Consider the following 19,095-nt stretch of genomic DNA (forward strand, 5'->3'; position numbering starts at 1 on the left):
ATGGTAAGTAATATATACATGTTGAAATTGAATTCCAGAGTAGCAATCAGAATAGAGTTTGGAATTTACTATAAAAGCTGCTTATGCACATTTGGTCTGTCAAGATGTTATATATTGCCTTAACTACACCAGAGTATGATGGTAAAATGAGAAAACGTGTTAATAATTTAGTGCTATCATGAATGTTTAATTGAAGTATCAGATTAAAAGCACATTTAAAAACTAGCTCAGTTAAGGTTTCATTTACAAGAGGGAAGAGTTAAAAGGATTGTAACTGGTGATTATGGATTCCATTTTAGGCTGTGAATTCCCCATATGTCTATTCTGATTATATTTGTAGGGACCACAAACAAGTCTACAGTTTGCACTTGGCTAACTCAAATCTGACTTTTTTTTTTTAAGCCTTCAGACTTGCTGCTGATTTTAGTGGCTTTCATATTTGGAAAAAACAAACAAAATTATATTGCATTGCAAAACTAGTGTACTGAATCCCACCTATTACATCTCAGGTCTAGTAGCTGTAGAGCCCAATATCACAAATTAAAAAGTTGTATGCAGTCAAATTGTAGCCGTTGCAATCCCAGGATATTGGATACTTCTGTGATACTGGGAGTTCCTTTCCGAGACTTGAAGACGAGCTCTGTGTGGCTCAAAAGCTTGTCTCTCTCTATCCACAGAAGTTGGTTCAATTAAAAAAAAAAAAAAAAAAGTTTGCATAGTGGGGAATGCATGCAGCAGAGGGCACTGCAGTGTAGAATATTGAAATTGGCAGTGCTAGGCCCGTCTGCCAGACCTGCTTGGCTCTTTTGATACTGCAATTTTAAAGTAAGAATTTTAATCTCTCTCCTAACTCCCTCTATCTTAAGTAGAAGCTGTGTATATGTGGCAGCCTTTCTGCTTCATTCTTGTGCTGCTAGTTTCAGCATGCACATGCTTTAGTGGAAGCTTACAATTAATGTGTAGTGTAATGATTACACATTCAAATAAAACACAATGATGCTTGTCTCTTTAGACCTTAAATGCTGTCAAATTGACATTTTTGCATTTCTGTGTATGTCTGGCTGTAGATAAGGTGGTAGCTTTTGAATGCCACACCTACTCAATTCCAAAATTTTAGGAATTGGTCTAGGCAGCAGTGGCTGGAATCCTACAGATTTTGAAGAAAATCAGAAACCAAAAGGGGGGAAAGTAGGGACCCAAGGAGCCAGTGCTGTCAATTTAGGATAGTTATAAGTTTTAGCACCTCTGCAATTGTCTACAGATCAAGCAACTGGCTGATGCCATCTATTAATGCTTTCCAGCATAACAGTACCACCCCCTACCTCCCCTCTACCTAAAGAGTTTAACATGTTGACACAGTGAGTGACTTATCTCCTAGACAAATAATGATAGGGGGAATGGGGTGTGTGCACATCACAGCTGGCATGAGGGCAGGGAGACACACAATCCTTGGTATGGGGGCAAAATTGGGGATGCTGGTAGGAGAAAAGGGGGCACACACAACCCCTAGCATGTGGTAAGGAGACTAGGAGCACCCAGTGCTATTGCCAATGGGGGGGGGGGGGGGGGAGGAGAAAGCTCCCAGAGCCTCTGATATGTGGCACCTGCCATAGAGGGTGCACACACAACCCCTGGCAGAGGAGAAATTGGGGAAAGCTGCAGGGAGTCCCTCAACTAGAGAAGGATGGGAGGGTGGCATGCAGGGGGTAGAATAGAGGAATACAGTGAACCCCTTGGGTGCACAAGAAGTTTGTCCTACAGAAGCTATAAAGGGCGTGACCCCCCATAGTAATAAATTAATGCTACAAAGCATTAAGTTGCATCTGTATGCTGGTTTGTCCAGAAGTGCTTGCACAATCCTGACACAGATTCCTCTTGCCAGCAGCATAATTAAACATGACTGGACAATTTTCATTTAAACAACATTTTGACAATAAAATGTGACATCATTACAAAAATCTTAGCATAAGTATTTCAAGTAGGACAGTGGGTGTAAAGAAGTGGGTGTAAAGAAGGCATAGATTAGTTTGGTATGACTGAACCACATGGTTCACACCTGTTAAGACTACCTGTGCATCTGGCATTACAGATATTTTTTTAGTAGCATTTATATATTTATAGCAAGTACATTTCAGCTCATAATTGTTAATTCTATCACCAACCTGTTGAATCTAACAGGCTTTTTGGGGGGAGGGGTGGCTGAAGGGGCTAAGAACCATATTAAAATCATTTATAAGACCATATACTAGTCTGATACTTTTGTTACAAAGGTCTCTAAAATACCTTTCCACACTACTTGAGGAAATTGAGCTAGAAGTCTGCAGAGAATAACCATGTTTAAATACCACGGTCGGTCTCATTTTAGTGTGGTCAGAGCCTAGCTTCCCCGACAAACACTACTCAACTCCCATGTCAACAGACCTCATATTTTGTCTAATTTTCTTTATTGTATGTTTTCATGATCTTTCTCGACCTTGATGGGGGTTCTGTGTTCCAGGGAATCCTGTTTTCCACTTGGTTCTGTTGCTCTTTTGTTTCAGCAGTGACATTGAAACCACACCTTTATTCTGAGTGCGCTAATATCAGGATTCTAATTGTATCTGACAAAAGAAGAGTCACCTGATTAGTGCTCTGCTTTAGTCAAGCAGAGATGCTAATTTCAGCTAAATCATGTCCAACAAAATCACAAAATTTTATACCTGAAATAAGGATTGTGCAAGACAGACTATGACTTTTTATAATTTTATTTCTTTTGTAAAATATATCACAGTCTATTACTGAAATGTTACTGGAAAGATTTTTAACACTCATCTTAAAAGGTATAAAAATTTACCATTACAAAAAAAATGTAAAACATCGTGTGACAAAATGAAAGTTCTTTTTAGAGATTCTTTAAATCTAAGGTACAGAAAGCAGTCAGGAGATTTTAGAAATAATTTGCTATAGTTCATCATGCTGATAGACATTGTACTCCCTTGCAGATATGAAGCCATCTCCGTCATGGTCATTCTTCTTAAATATATCGGCTAAAATAGAACCGTGAACTGATGCATCACGTTTTTTACCATCTCTTTCAAATTCCTGCTTCAAATAATGGCTTAGCTAAAAGAAAAAAATTAAAACATTATACTAAACATAGCTCAGAGTTCATTTTTGTAAGCTCATCGTGATAAATACTAGCATATAGGCATTCATATCACAAATATAAAATGACATCAGCTAAAAGCTCCAACACTTGAAACTCCAGAGCAAAAGTACACTAAAAGGAGCAAAACATTAGGAACTCTATAACAAAAATAATGTACTGAAATGGTTATCTCCCTATCGTCTCAATATAAGGTAACAGTGCATAGTAAAAATCTTCAACGAATAGACACATTTGAAGATATTTTCAATAGAAAACTGAGCTTGAGTGAAATTAGTTGATGTCTGACTAGTTCGTAGTGGGCAAATATCTCTATCATGAAACCATAATTGATACTCTTGCTGGCTGTTGCAGCAGATAGGACAAGAATATAGTGGGTGTAGAGTCTGAATTAACCTCTTAAATGTACTAATGGACCCTACACATGTCAATACACTCATTCCTCAAAAGGGGAGACTTTAGACACTGCGTGAGAGTGAAACAAACGTTACATCCTTGTAAATCTGGGACGTAGCCCTGCATATAGCAAAGTAATAAGTAAAAGATGGAATCAGAGGCAGCTCATATAGGGATAATGCATGCTTTGGTTTATTGGTAGTGGTATATATATATGTGATCTATTCCAAGTCAGTTGACTCATGTTACCTCATCTCGAGAGAGTTTCTTGTCACTGTCCATGTCTATTTGAGTAAATGCTTCAACACTACGTGGTCCCTTAGTCACTGCATACAGTTCAATCTCAAAGATCAATGTTGCATTAGGTGGAATCTTGCCTTGTGCTAAGAATATAAAAAAAAACATTGTAGCAGTCACATTGGTCAAAGTTCATACTACTGGTACATACATTCATACAGCAGTATTTCTATTATCTATTAGGAATGGGTTAATAGTGTAATTTTCCAACTTGTGTGATACCTAAATAATAATCTGACCCCGGGCTTTAAATATTACACTATTAAGCCCATCTTTGGGACTCCTTCCTACCTCATTCTTGACCCAGAGCAATCCTCTCCCGCACAGAACCCAGGACAACTCTCCTTACCTTTGTCTTCAGGGAGATATTGCCTAGTGGCCTGTTCTTTGGGTTTTGCAGCTACATGGGCCCCTCCCTATACATCAGGTGTGCCCAAACCCAATAGTAAAGACCCCCATACTGCAACCACAGCAAATTCTCTTGGCCACTGCTGTGCAAGCTGTAGAAAGCTGAGGGAGAGTCACCTTAGGATTTTTTTAGCTCCCAAGGTCTCTAAGCTCATCTCACTATTAGAAGGTACAGGTGTTGGATATGAGTGTTTCCTGCTTTTCCTCTTTCTACACAATTGGAGGAGGCAGCCTCCAGCTCTCTTAGAAGACGTTAATGGATTTGGGGGATGGCAGCAGGCAGACCCCCATAAACACTGAAATGCATGATGAGAGAGGCGACCAGCTAGCCCACAGCAGAGTGCAGGGGAAATAGGGGGTCTTAGCCACCAGGAAGCCCACAGAAAACATCAAAGGTAATGGATTCAGGGGTCTTTTTCAGAGAAGGAGGTTGCTGGCAAAAGGGAAATGAGATGGGGTTCCATTGGCAATCCTGATATTCAGAGGCGAATGTTTTCAGGCACTACTTACAACCATTCTATTTCTCTGAAACAAAATTAATATGTGGAAAGATATTATTCACATTGTTCATCCCACCTGTCCAGACATTTAAATAAAAATTTTAAAATATACCTCAAACTATTAAAAATTCTTAGGAAGCCTTGCATTAAGAGAAGTTTTGAAACACAATAGTATATACAAATGTGCCTTACAACACTTCTTTTGAAGTCTGACAATTCCACATGCCAGGCTAAAGTAATGTGTTTTTACTTTGTAATTTAAAAGTGACAGTCTGGTTTGAAAGGATTGTAGTAATGATGCAATGTTTACACACACTCCTTTGTTTGAAATGGAGACAAGCAGGCAATAAAAGCAGCCAAGTTCTGCTAAAACATTTTGATATACCTGCATCTACTATTAAGGGATTTACAAATAATAAAATATAATTTGAAATATTCAACTAATTAGGAGAGAGGCTAGCGACACAGGCTGAAGTATTCAGAATCCAAGCCATCTGATCAACAAAGGAAAAATGGGCTATAGGAATGATCTGCTCAGTCCCAGAAGACAGAATGAAGGTAGGTTCTAATATTTCTGTGTCAAAGCATCTTCTGGTATCAAAGATGTAGAGGAAATATTAAATACAAAGATGGGTTACTGTATCATGGTAGACAAATAACAAGAGTGGATCAATAAGGTCTAAAAAGTCAGCCCAAAACATGCATTTGACAAACCATGCAACATGCAGTTAATGTTTAAACACACAGCTGGATCCTAATTATATGCTGGTTCACCTAAAGCTAGTATGTAGGCTAGTCTATCATCAGAATTTATTTTTGAGTTTCTACATATCCTATTAGATCTGAAGATTAAAATGTAAATCAGCTTTCTTTAACAGTGGTGGGCAAACAAACTGGTATTTCTTATTTGAGATACCTATAATGAATAAAACGGTATTGAGAGGTTTCAATTTTGAATACAAAACGTGTTTTGTTAAACTGTTTCAATTGTGTAAATGTCTGAAATATATACCATATATTTGAAACAAGTTTATCTAACATTTATTAATATAAGCTAACTAGGCAGACTTTGGTGCAAGTAATTTTAAGAATTATACATACCAGAGACAAAGACATGTAAAGACCTAAAGAGCCACATGCAGCCTGACTAAGTCAAGATTAGACAGTCATCTTCCCCAGCATGCAGGAATACGCTAAGACAGAGGACAACCATGTTGCAGGAAAAAGTCTTTCTTCAAGCACTGCCTAGAACAAACAGTTACATCTAAAGTTAGATTTTAACAATGCACTTTTTATTTGATATCAATGACTTTTCTTGTTGCTACAAGGCAAGATTTGTTCATTTCTTGTTATGGTTAATGAGACAAATTCATTCTTGGTGTAACTCTACAGCCTTCAATGGAATTACATGAAGGATGAAGTTGGCTCATGGAATTTTGACATGAACAAATGATCAAACTATGATCACAGAACAGCAGCAGCATGTTTAGTCAATGCCCCATGTTCCCAGACAAAGCTGGATTACAAAGAACTAAAATATGATATTGTCTATTCAGCTGAAATGTTTCACGATAAGATTTTAAGTCTTGAATCAGCCCATTAGTCTCCTATATTGCATACCTAAATGTCATGCATTCAGATTAGGTTTCCTGTGCTCCATTCAGTGGGGTATTGGTGACTGCAACAATTATTATGCTGAGTTATGAAACTTCTCATTCAATTAGTCCCAAGACAGTTTTCAAACAAATAATGTTTCATCAACTTAATTCAGTGGTATGTAGTGAATCTCATATTGTTTTGACTGGGTGAAAATAAAAACAATTTTATTAAAAGGCAAATCTGGCAGTACCTTAATCTTAGAAATTAAACATGAATGTAATGCAACAGGAATAAGGATGCACATAAATAGGAGGAAATAATAATAATTCGTATACTATTTAACAATTAATTATAATATTTAATAATATTAAATAATAAAAGGCCTTTCTTGTAACCTCAAAAACAGATAATTAAATCCCCTAAATTCCTATAAAACAATAGTTTTCTGAAAATCTTATTTTTTTTCTTCTGGCTGTCAGTGAACCATATTTATTTTCTCCCACAAAAGAAAGTTCTCCTTGTAAAGTTGTATCTAAAGACCACTTAAAAATAACTATCAATTTACCCCTCCTGTTTGTCTGCTACAATCCTAAATGAACTTTTGCAAAAATTCTTATATTTGGCTCTTCTGACTGCAAAAAGAGATATTAGAGGCTCTGGAAATCAAACAGGAATATAATTATAAGCACTGAAGTTATGACCTCCCCTTGCTCTCCAAGTGCTCTTTGCTGTTAGCATAGAACTCCTCATTCATGTGAAATAAGCCACCCGTGAAAGCAGCACTGCAGTTGCTTGCAGAGTTAATGTAAGTGCTGTCACTGCACTTGCTAGAGGGTGAAACTAACTGTCTTGTGGTGCTGGAAATTAAAGAGCTGTAAGCATGTTGTGTATGGAGTGCTGGGTTGAAGATCTGATTCCTTTTGATAGCTTTTCAGTTGTGGTTTTTGTTTTCAAAAAATAAGTCATGTATTATTTAGATTGTAAGCAAATTGGATCAGGGACTGGCAGCACAATGGAGCCTCAATCCTGAGAGGGTACTCTGGATGCTACAATAATACAAATAATAGCAACGAAAGGTGATCTCTCTCTGTCACATGGTAGGTGCCGTTAGTAGTTGTGGTGCTCCTATCAGAGAAGTTCCTTTCTAGCAAAAGAGAGAGCTTGTTAGCATGGACCTGTAATTACAGGTCCAATTCTGCCAATACTTACTCATGTGAGTTGGCCTTATTCACATGAACAATCCCATTACATTCCTTGGAACTATGTTTGTGGGTAAGAACTCGTATGAATAAGAGTTAGCAGGATCAGGCCCTGTAATTGCAGCCATCAAATAAACCCTCAATCAAAAAAGCTTGAATGATCAATACGCAAGTAAATTATTTACAACACTGTTGTCTGTCATTTATCTGAAAACATAAAGACAAGAAAAAACAGATATGAATTTTAATTTTTTTTACCATAGCCTTCCTTTCCATACGCTAATGATGGTGGAATTGTCACTTTCCGTTTTTCTCCAGGGCACATATTTGTCATAGCAATATCTAATCCTTTTATGACTTGGCCAACACCCAGAACAAACCACTTTGGGTGACCTTCATTTTGTGTCCGACTACAAAAACAATAAAAAGCTTTTAGAGAGTAGACAGCAACAAAGTCAGTGTTCAAATATTTTTAAAAAAATCACTTTAACATTTAAATACAGTACTATCTTTGGAAAGTGTGACATTATTTAGATACATTTTTTAAGAAGTCACAGTAAAGTGTACATTAAAAAGTAAACAACTGCCCATTTTTATTTATATTGAAGTATTAACATTTTTTCTGGTATAATTGGTTAAAAATCCTAAATTGCATACACAGAAAAGCTCCCATTGACTTGTTAAAGAACAAGTAAAAATTGAGTGTGAAAATTGCACCTTTCTGCAGAAAGTACAAGAGGGGCACTGGGCGAGGAAAACTCTAGTAATTTCCCTTAGCAGAGTTTCTCCAAATCACGCAACTGGGGGGAGAATGTCTTCTCTCCCCTCTTCTCCTCCCCCTGAAAACAAATACTGTACACAGAATAAGCTGCAAAACAGTGGATTACAGAAGATATGCAGGATGACAGGCCATCCATCTGGTGGCTTTATTCCTCAACACTAGAGCTGACCAATCCTTCAGCTCCTAGACAATATGTCTCCATTGGAGCCACACTGCCAAGTGTTCCCCTAGCATGCAACGCCTCCCCTCTCACCTATTAAATCAAAGATCTGATGTGAAAAGAACATTGTTAAAACTGCAAAACCAAGCACGCAAACAAGCACTGCCAATAACTTGCAGTTTCAAGAATTACCTAGATCTCCAGTAAAACCTATCAACACTACCCTATTTCAACCAGTAGTGGGCTTCCACGGGCATCATATTTTGTCCTAAACTGAGCATACTGCTTCCACACTGGTCTCAGGGAAAGAAAGGCCAAGATCAGGAAAACTTTAATATCCTTTAAGTTTCGATTTTTGGATGAATTAATATATCTGTTGGATCCAAAACTGTAAACGTTATTATTTTTAACATACTTCAAACTTATTTCACAGCAATAATGGTTAAGTAAAAGGTTGCTCCTTTTATTTATTGAAGAATACAAACTAATGCATTGATCAGGCAAAGACTTATGCATATGTGTACCTTGACACGCTGTGAGCAAAGTTGCTCATGTGCATTGTGCCTAGTCTACACAAGAAAACTACACTATTTATGGCACTCTTAAATTGAAATAAGAGTGTCTACATAAGAGGGTGCCACTGATTTAACAAAATCAATTTCTAACAAAATTTAGTTAAATGAATACAATTTTCTGCAAGGCCTGAGTCTTTGCAAGATTGGGGCTTAATTTGGCCTAAATATTATATAATGATATTTACAGCATTTGTGGTTTGAAAGTATAGCTCTAGATATACATTTATATAATTCTAAACCTCACTGTAATTTTGGGCACTGCATACAAGTTGTTTTCCTTTTGAACAGATTCAGTATTGTCAATTCTGCTTTAACACAGATTTAAAAAGAAACAAAAGGCTAAATGTTTGCCTATTTTTTATTTGCAGAGGAGAGGCAAATCTGGTGAAGAAGAATGGTATAAATAGCACAGTTATTTACCTGCAATAAAACTTGGATCCATCACCGGCCAGGTAGCCATCATAATGTGCATTAAGCAGATCCCCCTTCTTGCTCTTTGGCTTGCATTCTTTGGGCACATGTAAAACTTCTATTTTAACTTCCTCTGCAGTGGCATCCTCTTTCTTTTGTCCGTGCGTGTGGATCGTAAGAAGACAAAAAGCCTGTAAGAAAAAAACGAATCTGACTCCGAAAGTCATGCTTGCTAAACTCGCAGGCTTGTTCTGACTCAGGTTCTTAGTGCAGCCTCAGAGTAAGGGACACCCGCCCCCCACCCAGGCTGCGTGGCATTGTTCGACGTCAGGCTGACACTAATTGGGGCGTGTACATCGTATCCTCCAAGATGCTGCGTTGCTGCGGCCTGTGGGCTCGGCCAGGGCGCTACGCCCCGCCCACTTGCTCCTCCCCCCTTGACAATTTTTGATTGCCTGAGGTCTGCAAAGTCCGTGCTCGGTGCGGGGTTGTCAGTCTCGTGCGCTTGCGGGGGATTCTGTCCGGGACTGACTCCTTCCCTTGAGACCGCTTCCCTCCCAGGCAGTGTTTCAAGTGTCCCCTGGGGAAGCGGGATGCATTACCACCTCCCGGGAGGCGGGGACTTTACAGGGTGGGCTTGTTACCGTTTCTCCGCTGGTGCTGGGGGGATTTCGCGGGCTGTATTACAAAGGGTCTCGCAGTCCCTTGGGGCGGGGGGGTTTGCTCTGTGTGTGTGCGCACCCCCCACCCCCCAGGAGTTGGCGGTATCTGCACCGTCTCTCCCGCAGGGCGGGGGGGATTTGGGGGGTGCGCGTTTCCACTTCTGCTGTCGCAGCATTTTCCTTCATGTGCCTTGGCCCAGCTTCGCTTTCACTCCCCTCATCCGCAGGGGGCCGAAACTTTAAGCGCGGCCACCAGTGTCACTGCGGGGGGGGGAGGTGGGAGGCTTCTGCTGAGAACGTGGCTGTCCCGCGGGCCGCGTGTGTCTGGCCAGGGCAGGGTAGGTTCGCCCGGAGTCACGGCACGGGTACGCTGGCAGGCTTAGCCGGCCCCTTTCCTGCAGGAAGTAAATGAAACGTCCGGGTCAATGGCAGCAAACACGACGGCGGGGGGGGGCGCAGAGGCAGCCGAGGAGCGGGGCGGGCAGAGCCTGCGGGGAGCTGGATACCTGCGGTTCCCCCCTCCCCGGACCGCCATGTGCATAGGACATGAGGCACTCTGCCGCTCCTGCTGCCCCTGTGCATAGCCCGCTGCGGGCAGCATCTGCTGGGCCGGCCGGATCCTGGGGCTGCGGCTGCTCTCGGCCCCCGAGCTGCGCGGCTCAGCCGTAAATGTCCATAGGCGGCTGCTGAGCGGGAGGGAAGGGGGGAGGCTCTGCCACTGCTGCCGCCCGTTCCCAGGAGGAGGAGGATGCTGCACGGAGCCTGGCCCTGAGCTATGGAAGGAGTCCTGTACAAGTGGACCAATTACCTGACAGGTATGGGCAGGGCGGGGCTGCTCCTGGCGCGCAGCATCGCTCTTCCGGGCGGTGCCTGGGAGTTAGCGGGCAGCGGGCCTTTGGCACAGCGGGGAGGATGGAGGTGCTGGTGCAGGGGGATCTAGGTGAGGGTGCGGACTAGTGTCCGCTGAGGTTACGAAACCAGCTGGCGTGTGGAGCTGTTCGCCGCTGTTTGACTCTGTCTTGTTTGGGAAGAAACGGACAGTTTTAGCCTCTGATGGCTGTTGGGTGGCCTACCGTAGAGCAGCGGATTGCTGGTTTTCGTTCAGTAGCCTGTTGCTCCTAGGCTCGGAGAATCCAGTTGTGGTGCAGCAATGGGCGATGTCCGATTCTGTGAGTGAGTGGAAGACGTTACCCTCCAGAGCTGTTGATCTGCACCTTTCACAAGAACTAAATTCATGCTGCACCCACGTTTTAAAATCCTTCCTGGAGATTACCCGAGATTTGGGAGGTGTTGGGATCGTTTTAAAATACAGTCATTACTAAATCGCATGCTGTTTTAATTGAAGATATTTTGCATTCATACTCAGTATTTTGGAATGTACTTATATGGCCCCGCTTGCTGAATATAGCCCACTGGTCAGGGTGTGTGCTACAGTTATCACTCTGTGTCTAATCTACAGAGGATATGGTTCTGTTACAGCTCTTAGCTTGAAAGCCTGGCTCTTAAACTGTAGAGGCTCATGCTTAAAGCTCTGGGGGCCCCTGGTTCAGTCAGTGGAGGATGATGGCCATCATATGACCACTTCACAATTCTGAAAGTATGTATCCTCACAAGACCCTTGTTAGGTGGGAAGGTAATGTTATCCTCAATTTACAGAGAGCCCGAGGTCATAAAGGAAATCTGGCAAAGCAGGGAATTGACGTCCTAGTCTATCACCTTAACCACTGGAGCATCCTTCCTCCTGTAAGAAATAGCTATGATAAACCATTAATTGCATCCAAACATATTGTAAGATATAGTCATTGCACCTGCCTCTGCGTGCCCTTTCCTGGACACATCTTGTTCAACACAGGTGTCTCTGGGTAGCTAGTACAGCCCTCTTACCCCTTGAGCTTTCTCTTGGCACTAGCCTGTGAATATCAGCACATCTTAGGTAATTTTCTTACCTCTATCTCAAGGGTCCTGCAGATCTCTTGAAAACCCTATGACTAACTATGCCTCTGAGTTCTGGACTTGAAAAACCACTAAATGTTTATTTAACCTGAATAAACGTAACATAAACATAACAATACTTCTAAGAGCCTGGCAGTGCTTCCCTTGATTGCAGTTTGTCCGACCCTCTTTGTCCTCAGGAGCCAGCGCTACCCTTCAAATTCAGCCTCCCCTCCCCAGTTCCAAACATGTAGTCTGGTGGGGCTTCTGTCCAGGAGTCCTAGACTCTGTGTCCCCAGCAACATCTGTTCTTCTGGTCTTCATCCAAAAACATACCCTATCATACAGTTGTGCTTATCAGCAATTATCCTATAATGTCTCATATCATATAATTTCAAGTTAACTTAGTCCTTTCTCTGTGACAGTTGAGAAGGAAGGGGCTTGGTATTGCCTCTTGAAAATTGTCAGTCTTCCTGTAGTGAATGGCTCTGACAGAAAGTAGGATTATCAATCTGTTCAAAAAGTGATTGAAAAGACATTAACTACAAAGGTGTCTATAATGGAATGGGTTCTGCAAATAACAATATTTCCTAACCTCCTTATTATTACAAGCATTATTTTTGTGCCCATCACTGTGTTGTGTGGTATTTTTGGGAAATGGTGCTTTCCTGTTTAGCAGGTAAGACCTTTGCTGTATTGGCTAATTCTTCTTGCCTTGTAAGACTGAAGTTTGGAATAGTCTGGCCTCTGTGGCGTAGCAGAGCCAAATTGAATGTGGACAGTGACCCAGAATGGAGACAATTTAATGTGGTACATTATTTCAATAAATTGCAGAGTTGCTGGACACTCACAGTTCTTGCTGATGTCAATGGAAGATGTGACTGCTCAGGCTCTCTGATCTCAGGCTGGATGTGGCCCTGTGGTAGGAAAGAGAATGTGAAGAAATACCGCAGAAAAAATCTTGCAGTGTCAGTATAGTAAGAAGTAGTGATGACTGGGAACCACTAATTTAGAGTACCAGAGGAAAGTAATTAATAGACGACTACAAGTTCCTGACCCAGGATGAAACATGACTGTTCTCTTAACTTAGGAATTTCTATTTTGTATGCCCAGTCACAATTAATAAATTGGATGATTGTGAGCACAGGATGAACTGTAACTGTATAAATGTCTTAGTTCTGTTAAGACCAGTCTAATTAGGGAATCCAGAATAGGACAAATGCTAAGAAATTTGTTAAAAATCTTAAAACTTGTTATGAAGTTAGATTTCACCTCTGGATATATTGGAGTGGCATAAATTTTGAGCCAGATGTATCAGTAGAATACAATGAAAATGAGTAAGTGGTAATATATTTGTGATGGCTTTTCTAGGCACGTAACAATTCTGTAAAAGACATTTAATAAACAGAATAACTTTTATGTTATTCACATCATATAGGCTTGTCAGTTTTTTTAAAAAACAACAAAGAAGTCTTGTAGCCATAAGTTGTGATGATATACCTTTGTCTATGGTCATTCTTCTACAGAATTAAAGAAAAGGCATTCTTAGTCCTGGTCTACACTGGGAACTTACATCCTCATAGCTGCGTCTCTCAGGGGTGTGAAAAATCCACACCACTGAGAGACATAATTATGTCGACCTAATCCCCGGTGTAGACAGTGCTAGGTTGATGGAAGAATTCTTCTGTTGTCAACCTAGCTACTGCCTCTTGGCAAGGTGGATTAACGACAGTGGTGGAAGAACCCCCGCCCCCATTGCTGTAGTAAGCACCTATCCTGACGTGCTACAGTGGTGCAGCTGTAGCATTTTAAGTGTAGACATACCCTCATTAACTAAAGAAAGCAATCTTAAGTCTGGCATTTCCTAACTTTTTTGGGCTTCACTTTGCAATGTTAATGTAGTGTTTTGGAGGTCATTATTTATTATTTGTATTGCAGTAATGTCTAGCTGCCGCAACAGTGATTAGGACCCCAGTTTCCAGTGGGTAGAATTTTCAGAAGTACTCGTGGGTCTTATAAGGACAAGTCCTTTGTAGTCTCTTTCAATGAGACTTTCCCCCCTAAGTTTCTTAGGTTCTATTCAAAATCCTTCCATGAATTTACACATAGGAAGAGATAGTCTCTCCTTAGAAGAACGTCCAGTCTAAGGCACTGATCCAGCTAGATCTGTGTTGGCCATCCACACAGATTAAGTTGCAGGATCTGGTTGTAAATAGACACAAGATGGACAAAAGGCATGAGAAAGGAAATATTATCCCCATTTTACATCTGGGGAACCAAGGCACAGAAGATTAAGTGACTTGTTCAAAGTCAGAGGGGCTGAGTCAGAAATTGAGTTCAGTAGAAGTGTTACAGTAGGCACAGCGGCTGTGCTGCTGTAGCGTAGACACTTATTAGAAGGGGTTCTTCTGTCACTGTAGTAAATTCACCTCTCCGAGAGGCAGTAGCTAGGTTGACGGAAGAATTCTTTCATCAACCAAGTGGTGTCTGGAGCTTAGGTTGGTTTAATGACATCACACAAGGTGTGAAATTTTTCACAGCCCTGAGTGATGTAGTAAAGCTGACCTAACTTTGTAGTGTAGACCAGCCCTAAGATAGGGCGCATACTGTAATATCTTCTTATAACATAGAGATCTGTTCTGAAAGCTTCTGACATATCATTCCAAATGACTCGCAATAGGCCTGTCTGTGTACACTTGCTTGCACCAAGCTTCAAGACTGCATTCTTCAATACTCCAGTGCCAGCTCTCAGAGTTTTATCACAAATCTCTTGATATTTAGTATTTATCTTAAATCTCCATCTCCTGTAGTAAAGTGATTGCATGAGAATCTCAGCTCCCCCCCCCCCTTTTTTAAAACGTCTAATCCTCATGGTTGTGGAGTGTGAAACCTAAATGCTCAAAAGTTTCATGATATTTTGGGACCTGACTTATAATTTTTGAACCCTTAGGGTTGGCAATACCATAGTTCTGAAAACAGTTCTATCTCTGGCACCAGTGAGTTGATTGGTTTTTAATTAGCGGTGCAGGAAGATCTGTGGCTGACAGCTTTTTGTCGGCAGTGGGTCCATCCATGTGTGCAGTTGGGTTTTGTAGACCTCATCCTGTGGCCCTCACTTGTGTGAGTAGTTCCATTGAAGATAGTGGAACTAAGTAGCAGTTGGAGTACTGGTGAGTAACGCCCTGTATAAAATCACGGCAGTGTCCTGGTTAAATGTTCTAATTTCATGGGATATGTATGACCACCAAGTCCCACCCGCAACCCCGAGCTGCTGCAACTTTTCCAACAGTGGGGACATAGAAGCGGGTATGCCTTCTTCTAGCTCCCTGCTGACTGAAGCCATGCCTGCTCCTGGGGGGGATTAGTGGACCAGTCCCATATGGGAGTGGAGTAGGGAGGTGGTGAACCAATCCCATCTTGAGGAGTGGAGGCAAGGTGATGTGGGTCATGCGATGTCTCACTATTGATGACAGCCAGTCCGGCCTAGGCCATTGCCTCTGCTTTCTGCCCGTTTGGTAGGGTGAGGGGGCAATGCTGACAACATGCAGCAATTAGGAGCCCTGGCCTGCCCCAGTGGCCTCCGGCAGGCCTAGGGGAGATGCTGCAGGAGATGTGACCAATATCTGTTGCCTGAAGCCCAAGCAGCTGTGTGAAGCCCAACAGATATTTGGCTAATTTCACAATTTTCACACAGGCTGTGACACTGTAATTTATACAGGGCTTTACTGATGGGAGTAAAGGTTGTAGGTGTCAGGCCGTATCAGAGAGAGAGAGTCAGTCAGTCTGTGTGCCTGTCCTCAGGTAAAAAAAAAGATTAGTTTCCAGTGTAGATATTTGTGGTCCTGGAAGTCAAAAACTATTTCCCAGATCAAAAAGAAGTGTTAGCTTTGGACAGAACTGGGTGTAAGGACTGAGCGGGTGGGATAAAACTATATAAATGAAAAAGCTGAACAGTACAACATTTTTTTAAAAGCCTTTGAAGTGCTGCAAAGCACTTACTAATGTTAGTGAAAACTTGTAACATAGCAAGAATGTCCGCTCTGAATTATTTGCCAAAAATATATTGCAGCTGTCAGTTTATTTCTAGGGAGAAATTGAATGAACCTCTGCATTCACCATTAGCAAACGCACTGAGTTTCTTTAATTTTGTTTCTCCTCTTCCTTTTTCCTTCATAGGTTTCCCCTTGGAGACAGTCATTAGTACTGCATCCTTTCACCATGAAAAAGATTTCTTTTCTGCCAATTCAGTGGAACTAATTGTCCCCCCTAGAGCGAATCAGTATAGGATCATATAAAATGCTTATTCAGGCCTCTTGTTTAATTGTAGTGCCGCTGGCTTTTTTCTGCTCTCTTGTTATTCTGTTCCTTTTCTGTGCTGCTCTGCTTCAGTGAATTCAGATGTGTTTGGACAGCAAAGTTAAGCTATCAGAACCTGTGAAATGTCAGTGGGCTGGTTGCCTGGCTGCCTGTATACACGCTAATAGAGCATGATGGAAGAGTGCAAAGGAAAGAAAACACGGAACTAGTTCTTCAAATGTAGGAGGCTATCATGATTGTCTAACCATTTTCTTTTAAAACAATCACACCCCAGATTACCTCTGTTTGCTGAATTGAACTGTCGTGTAAGTTTGCGCCTTACCCAAACCAAGTATCATTCTGTTCTATTTTTATCTTTAATGATATGTCAAGCATGACCTCAGTGTTCAGCATGACTTGAATTTATCACGCTAATGCAAGCCTCTTTTACACTCCCAGTACCATTACTCCAGGAGTGGAGTTCTAAGATAGAGCCTGAATTTGAATCCTGTGCATAGTAGCAAACTATGCTACACTGAGCTGGCACCACAAGCATGTTTTGGTTCGTTTACTTTCAGATTTTTGTTATCCTTTTTATGCTGTGTGCTTGACATCCTTCTCAAATATATGGGTGGGTGTACTTTGCTACATAGCTGGGGACCTTATGTGCACGTCTTCCTGTGAAAGACTAGTTAGGTTATTATCAAATGTTAAATAGCTATTTACAATCTTTATTCTCCATGATGAATGTATTTGATAGAAATACTTTGTATTTTTAGTGAAATGTCAATGAATATAGTATGTGTGTCCTGTGGCCACTTTCTTTTTGAAGTAGTATTAGTCAGATTGTAGTTATAACCCCTTTTTCATGCACAAAAATGAAAAATTACTGGGCAGGTTTCCTTAAGATGTAGTTCTTGTTTAATGGATACTGCCAACTTGAAATCTATTCTATTTTTGAAATATTACTTAATTACAGACAGTACATCTGTGCACAGAATCCCACTGTTAAATTTGGGGCCTCACAATTTTTTTATGGTTCTTTCCTCCTTTATTGCTATCTGAGTGATCGACATAAACAGATGACAATTACTATTTCTCCTCTATTGTTAGTTAGTAAAACAGATTATACACAGAGCTGTCAAATGCACAAATTAAATAAACTGAAAACATATTTTTAAATCTTTCAGTTACACTGTAGCTATTTTCGAGCCAGTACCTGCAAGCACTTATGCAAGCTCGACAAACTACACATGGAACATTCACATTACTCCGCATGATGTCTGCCTATGGCAGAGTCTCGGACAGGTTTTGAAAAACCTAGAACTCCAGGAATTCACAGTATTCTGAATGTAAAGGGGAAACAAATCTCTGTGAAAGCCTATGGAAAAATCAGTCATAGAGCTTTTTTGTGCCCATTTTTTGTCAGTCCACTGAATATTTTTGTAGTCCAAAAATATCAGATTGTATCTTGTTCTAAAGCTATTGAATTTCAGTTTCTTATTTGCAAGAGATACCAAAAATATTTTATTACATTATACAACCATGAAAGAGCGTGTTTACATGGCTCTTATAACATGAGCATTAGCACCTTGAGACAAAAGTGTACAAGCTGATTTAACTATCAGAAGTACAGCACAGAATCAGAAAACAAATGTTTTTAAAATAAGTGAAAATATTTTCTTTACTAACATTAAGTGAACATTTTAATGTACACAAGTTATGCACATATGTTAATGTTCTATTTTGAGAAACTTTTGTATTCCATGGCATATTGAATCAATATCTTATTAGGTCCCTTATTATAACACATATACTGATTTGATAATACTGTCCTTAAGCACTAAGTGTCAGTACATTGACACAAGCTTGTTCCGATTCTGTACATTTGCATACTCCTATACAAACAATTCATGCTATTCTGCACCTGCATCATGGACTTCTGCACCCTGTTGTGCAGCCACAGAATATTGCCTCCAGGCAGTCTCCTGGTATTGGTGGCAATGACATGAGCGCTGGCACCAGACTCAGGGAACATGGCTCTAGTGTTCGTTGTCCATTGTGATATGGGCTTTCACGTTGTAAGACAAGGCTCATCTGCCGAGGTCTGAGCAAGTCTTGGTGAAGCCTACAGTTCCACCTTCTTTCTTTCCTATGCCATTGAACCACTCTTGGCTTTGATCAGGGTCCGTGTGATTGAACTTCTGACATGATCACTTGACAACTATGTTCCCTCACAGAAACCCCTTAAACATGCAGTATCTCCAGTCCATAGGTTTCACAGAACTGGACTGTCTTGTATTATGGATGCTGGTATCTTTATTGGGATCACTACAGCTTGCCACTCATGATATATCAGTTGCAGATGCTCTTGCTTTCTGTGACCTCTGGATTTTGGTTTGCCACACGACTGATACTGTCTATCCTGACTGAAAGATGAACTCAGTTCTGTCAGTGGCCTCTCTGTATATGATATCTTGCAGTTTCTTTCTAATGGCTGTTGCCTCCCTTATTCTATGCAAGTTTGAGGGTCTAAACATCAGAATTTAACTTGGTAACAACCGTTTTTGAAATCAGCAGGTTCAAATTATGTTAGAAAAAGTTGTTACCAACTTTAAACAAAAAAATGCATCTAGATCCCCAATGGAGGATTGATTAAGATTTCTGTCTAGTCTGTAATGTTGCCAAACCATTGCAAACTATTTTTCAGTCTACTATGTATTATTATACAATC

The 19,095-nt window shown here is 40.8% G+C and overlaps 2 protein-coding genes across 3 annotated transcripts in view; one reads left to right on the forward strand and one right to left on the reverse strand.

The window, feature by feature from the left end:
* Positions 1-2,759: 2,759 nt before the first annotated feature.
* FKBP7 (FKBP prolyl isomerase 7) lies at positions 2,760-10,347 on the reverse strand. Of its 2 annotated transcripts, XM_065413491.1 has the most exons (5): positions 10,211-10,347; positions 9,481-9,662; positions 7,803-7,954; positions 3,791-3,924; positions 2,760-3,102 (listed from the first exon to the last, which is right to left on the reverse strand). In XM_065413491.1, exons 1-5 carry the CDS (start codon positions 10,307-10,309, stop codon positions 2,941-2,943), a joined length of 729 nt encoding a protein of 242 aa, XP_065269563.1. In that variant the 5' UTR covers positions 10,310-10,347; the 3' UTR covers positions 2,760-2,940. The 2 variants fall into 2 exon arrangements, with proteins under 2 accessions (XP_065269563.1, XP_065269562.1); XM_065413490.1 differs by lacking the exon at positions 10,211-10,347 and having other exon boundaries at positions 9,481-9,748.
* A 246-nt stretch (positions 10,348-10,593) lies between these two features.
* The window catches only part of PLEKHA3 (pleckstrin homology domain containing A3), a 31,592-nt gene continuing 23,090 nt past the window's right edge, over positions 10,594-19,095 (forward strand). Inside the window, exon 1 of the transcript XR_010561747.1 lies at positions 10,594-10,948. The gene's annotated coding sequence lies outside the window, so the exon portion shown is untranslated. The remainder of the gene's footprint in view (positions 10,949-19,095) is intronic.

The sequence above is a fragment of the Emys orbicularis genome, chromosome 11 (genome assembly GCF_028017835.1).
Source record: "Emys orbicularis isolate rEmyOrb1 chromosome 11, rEmyOrb1.hap1, whole genome shotgun sequence".
NCBI classification, from domain to species: Eukaryota; Metazoa; Chordata; order Testudines; family Emydidae; genus Emys; species Emys orbicularis.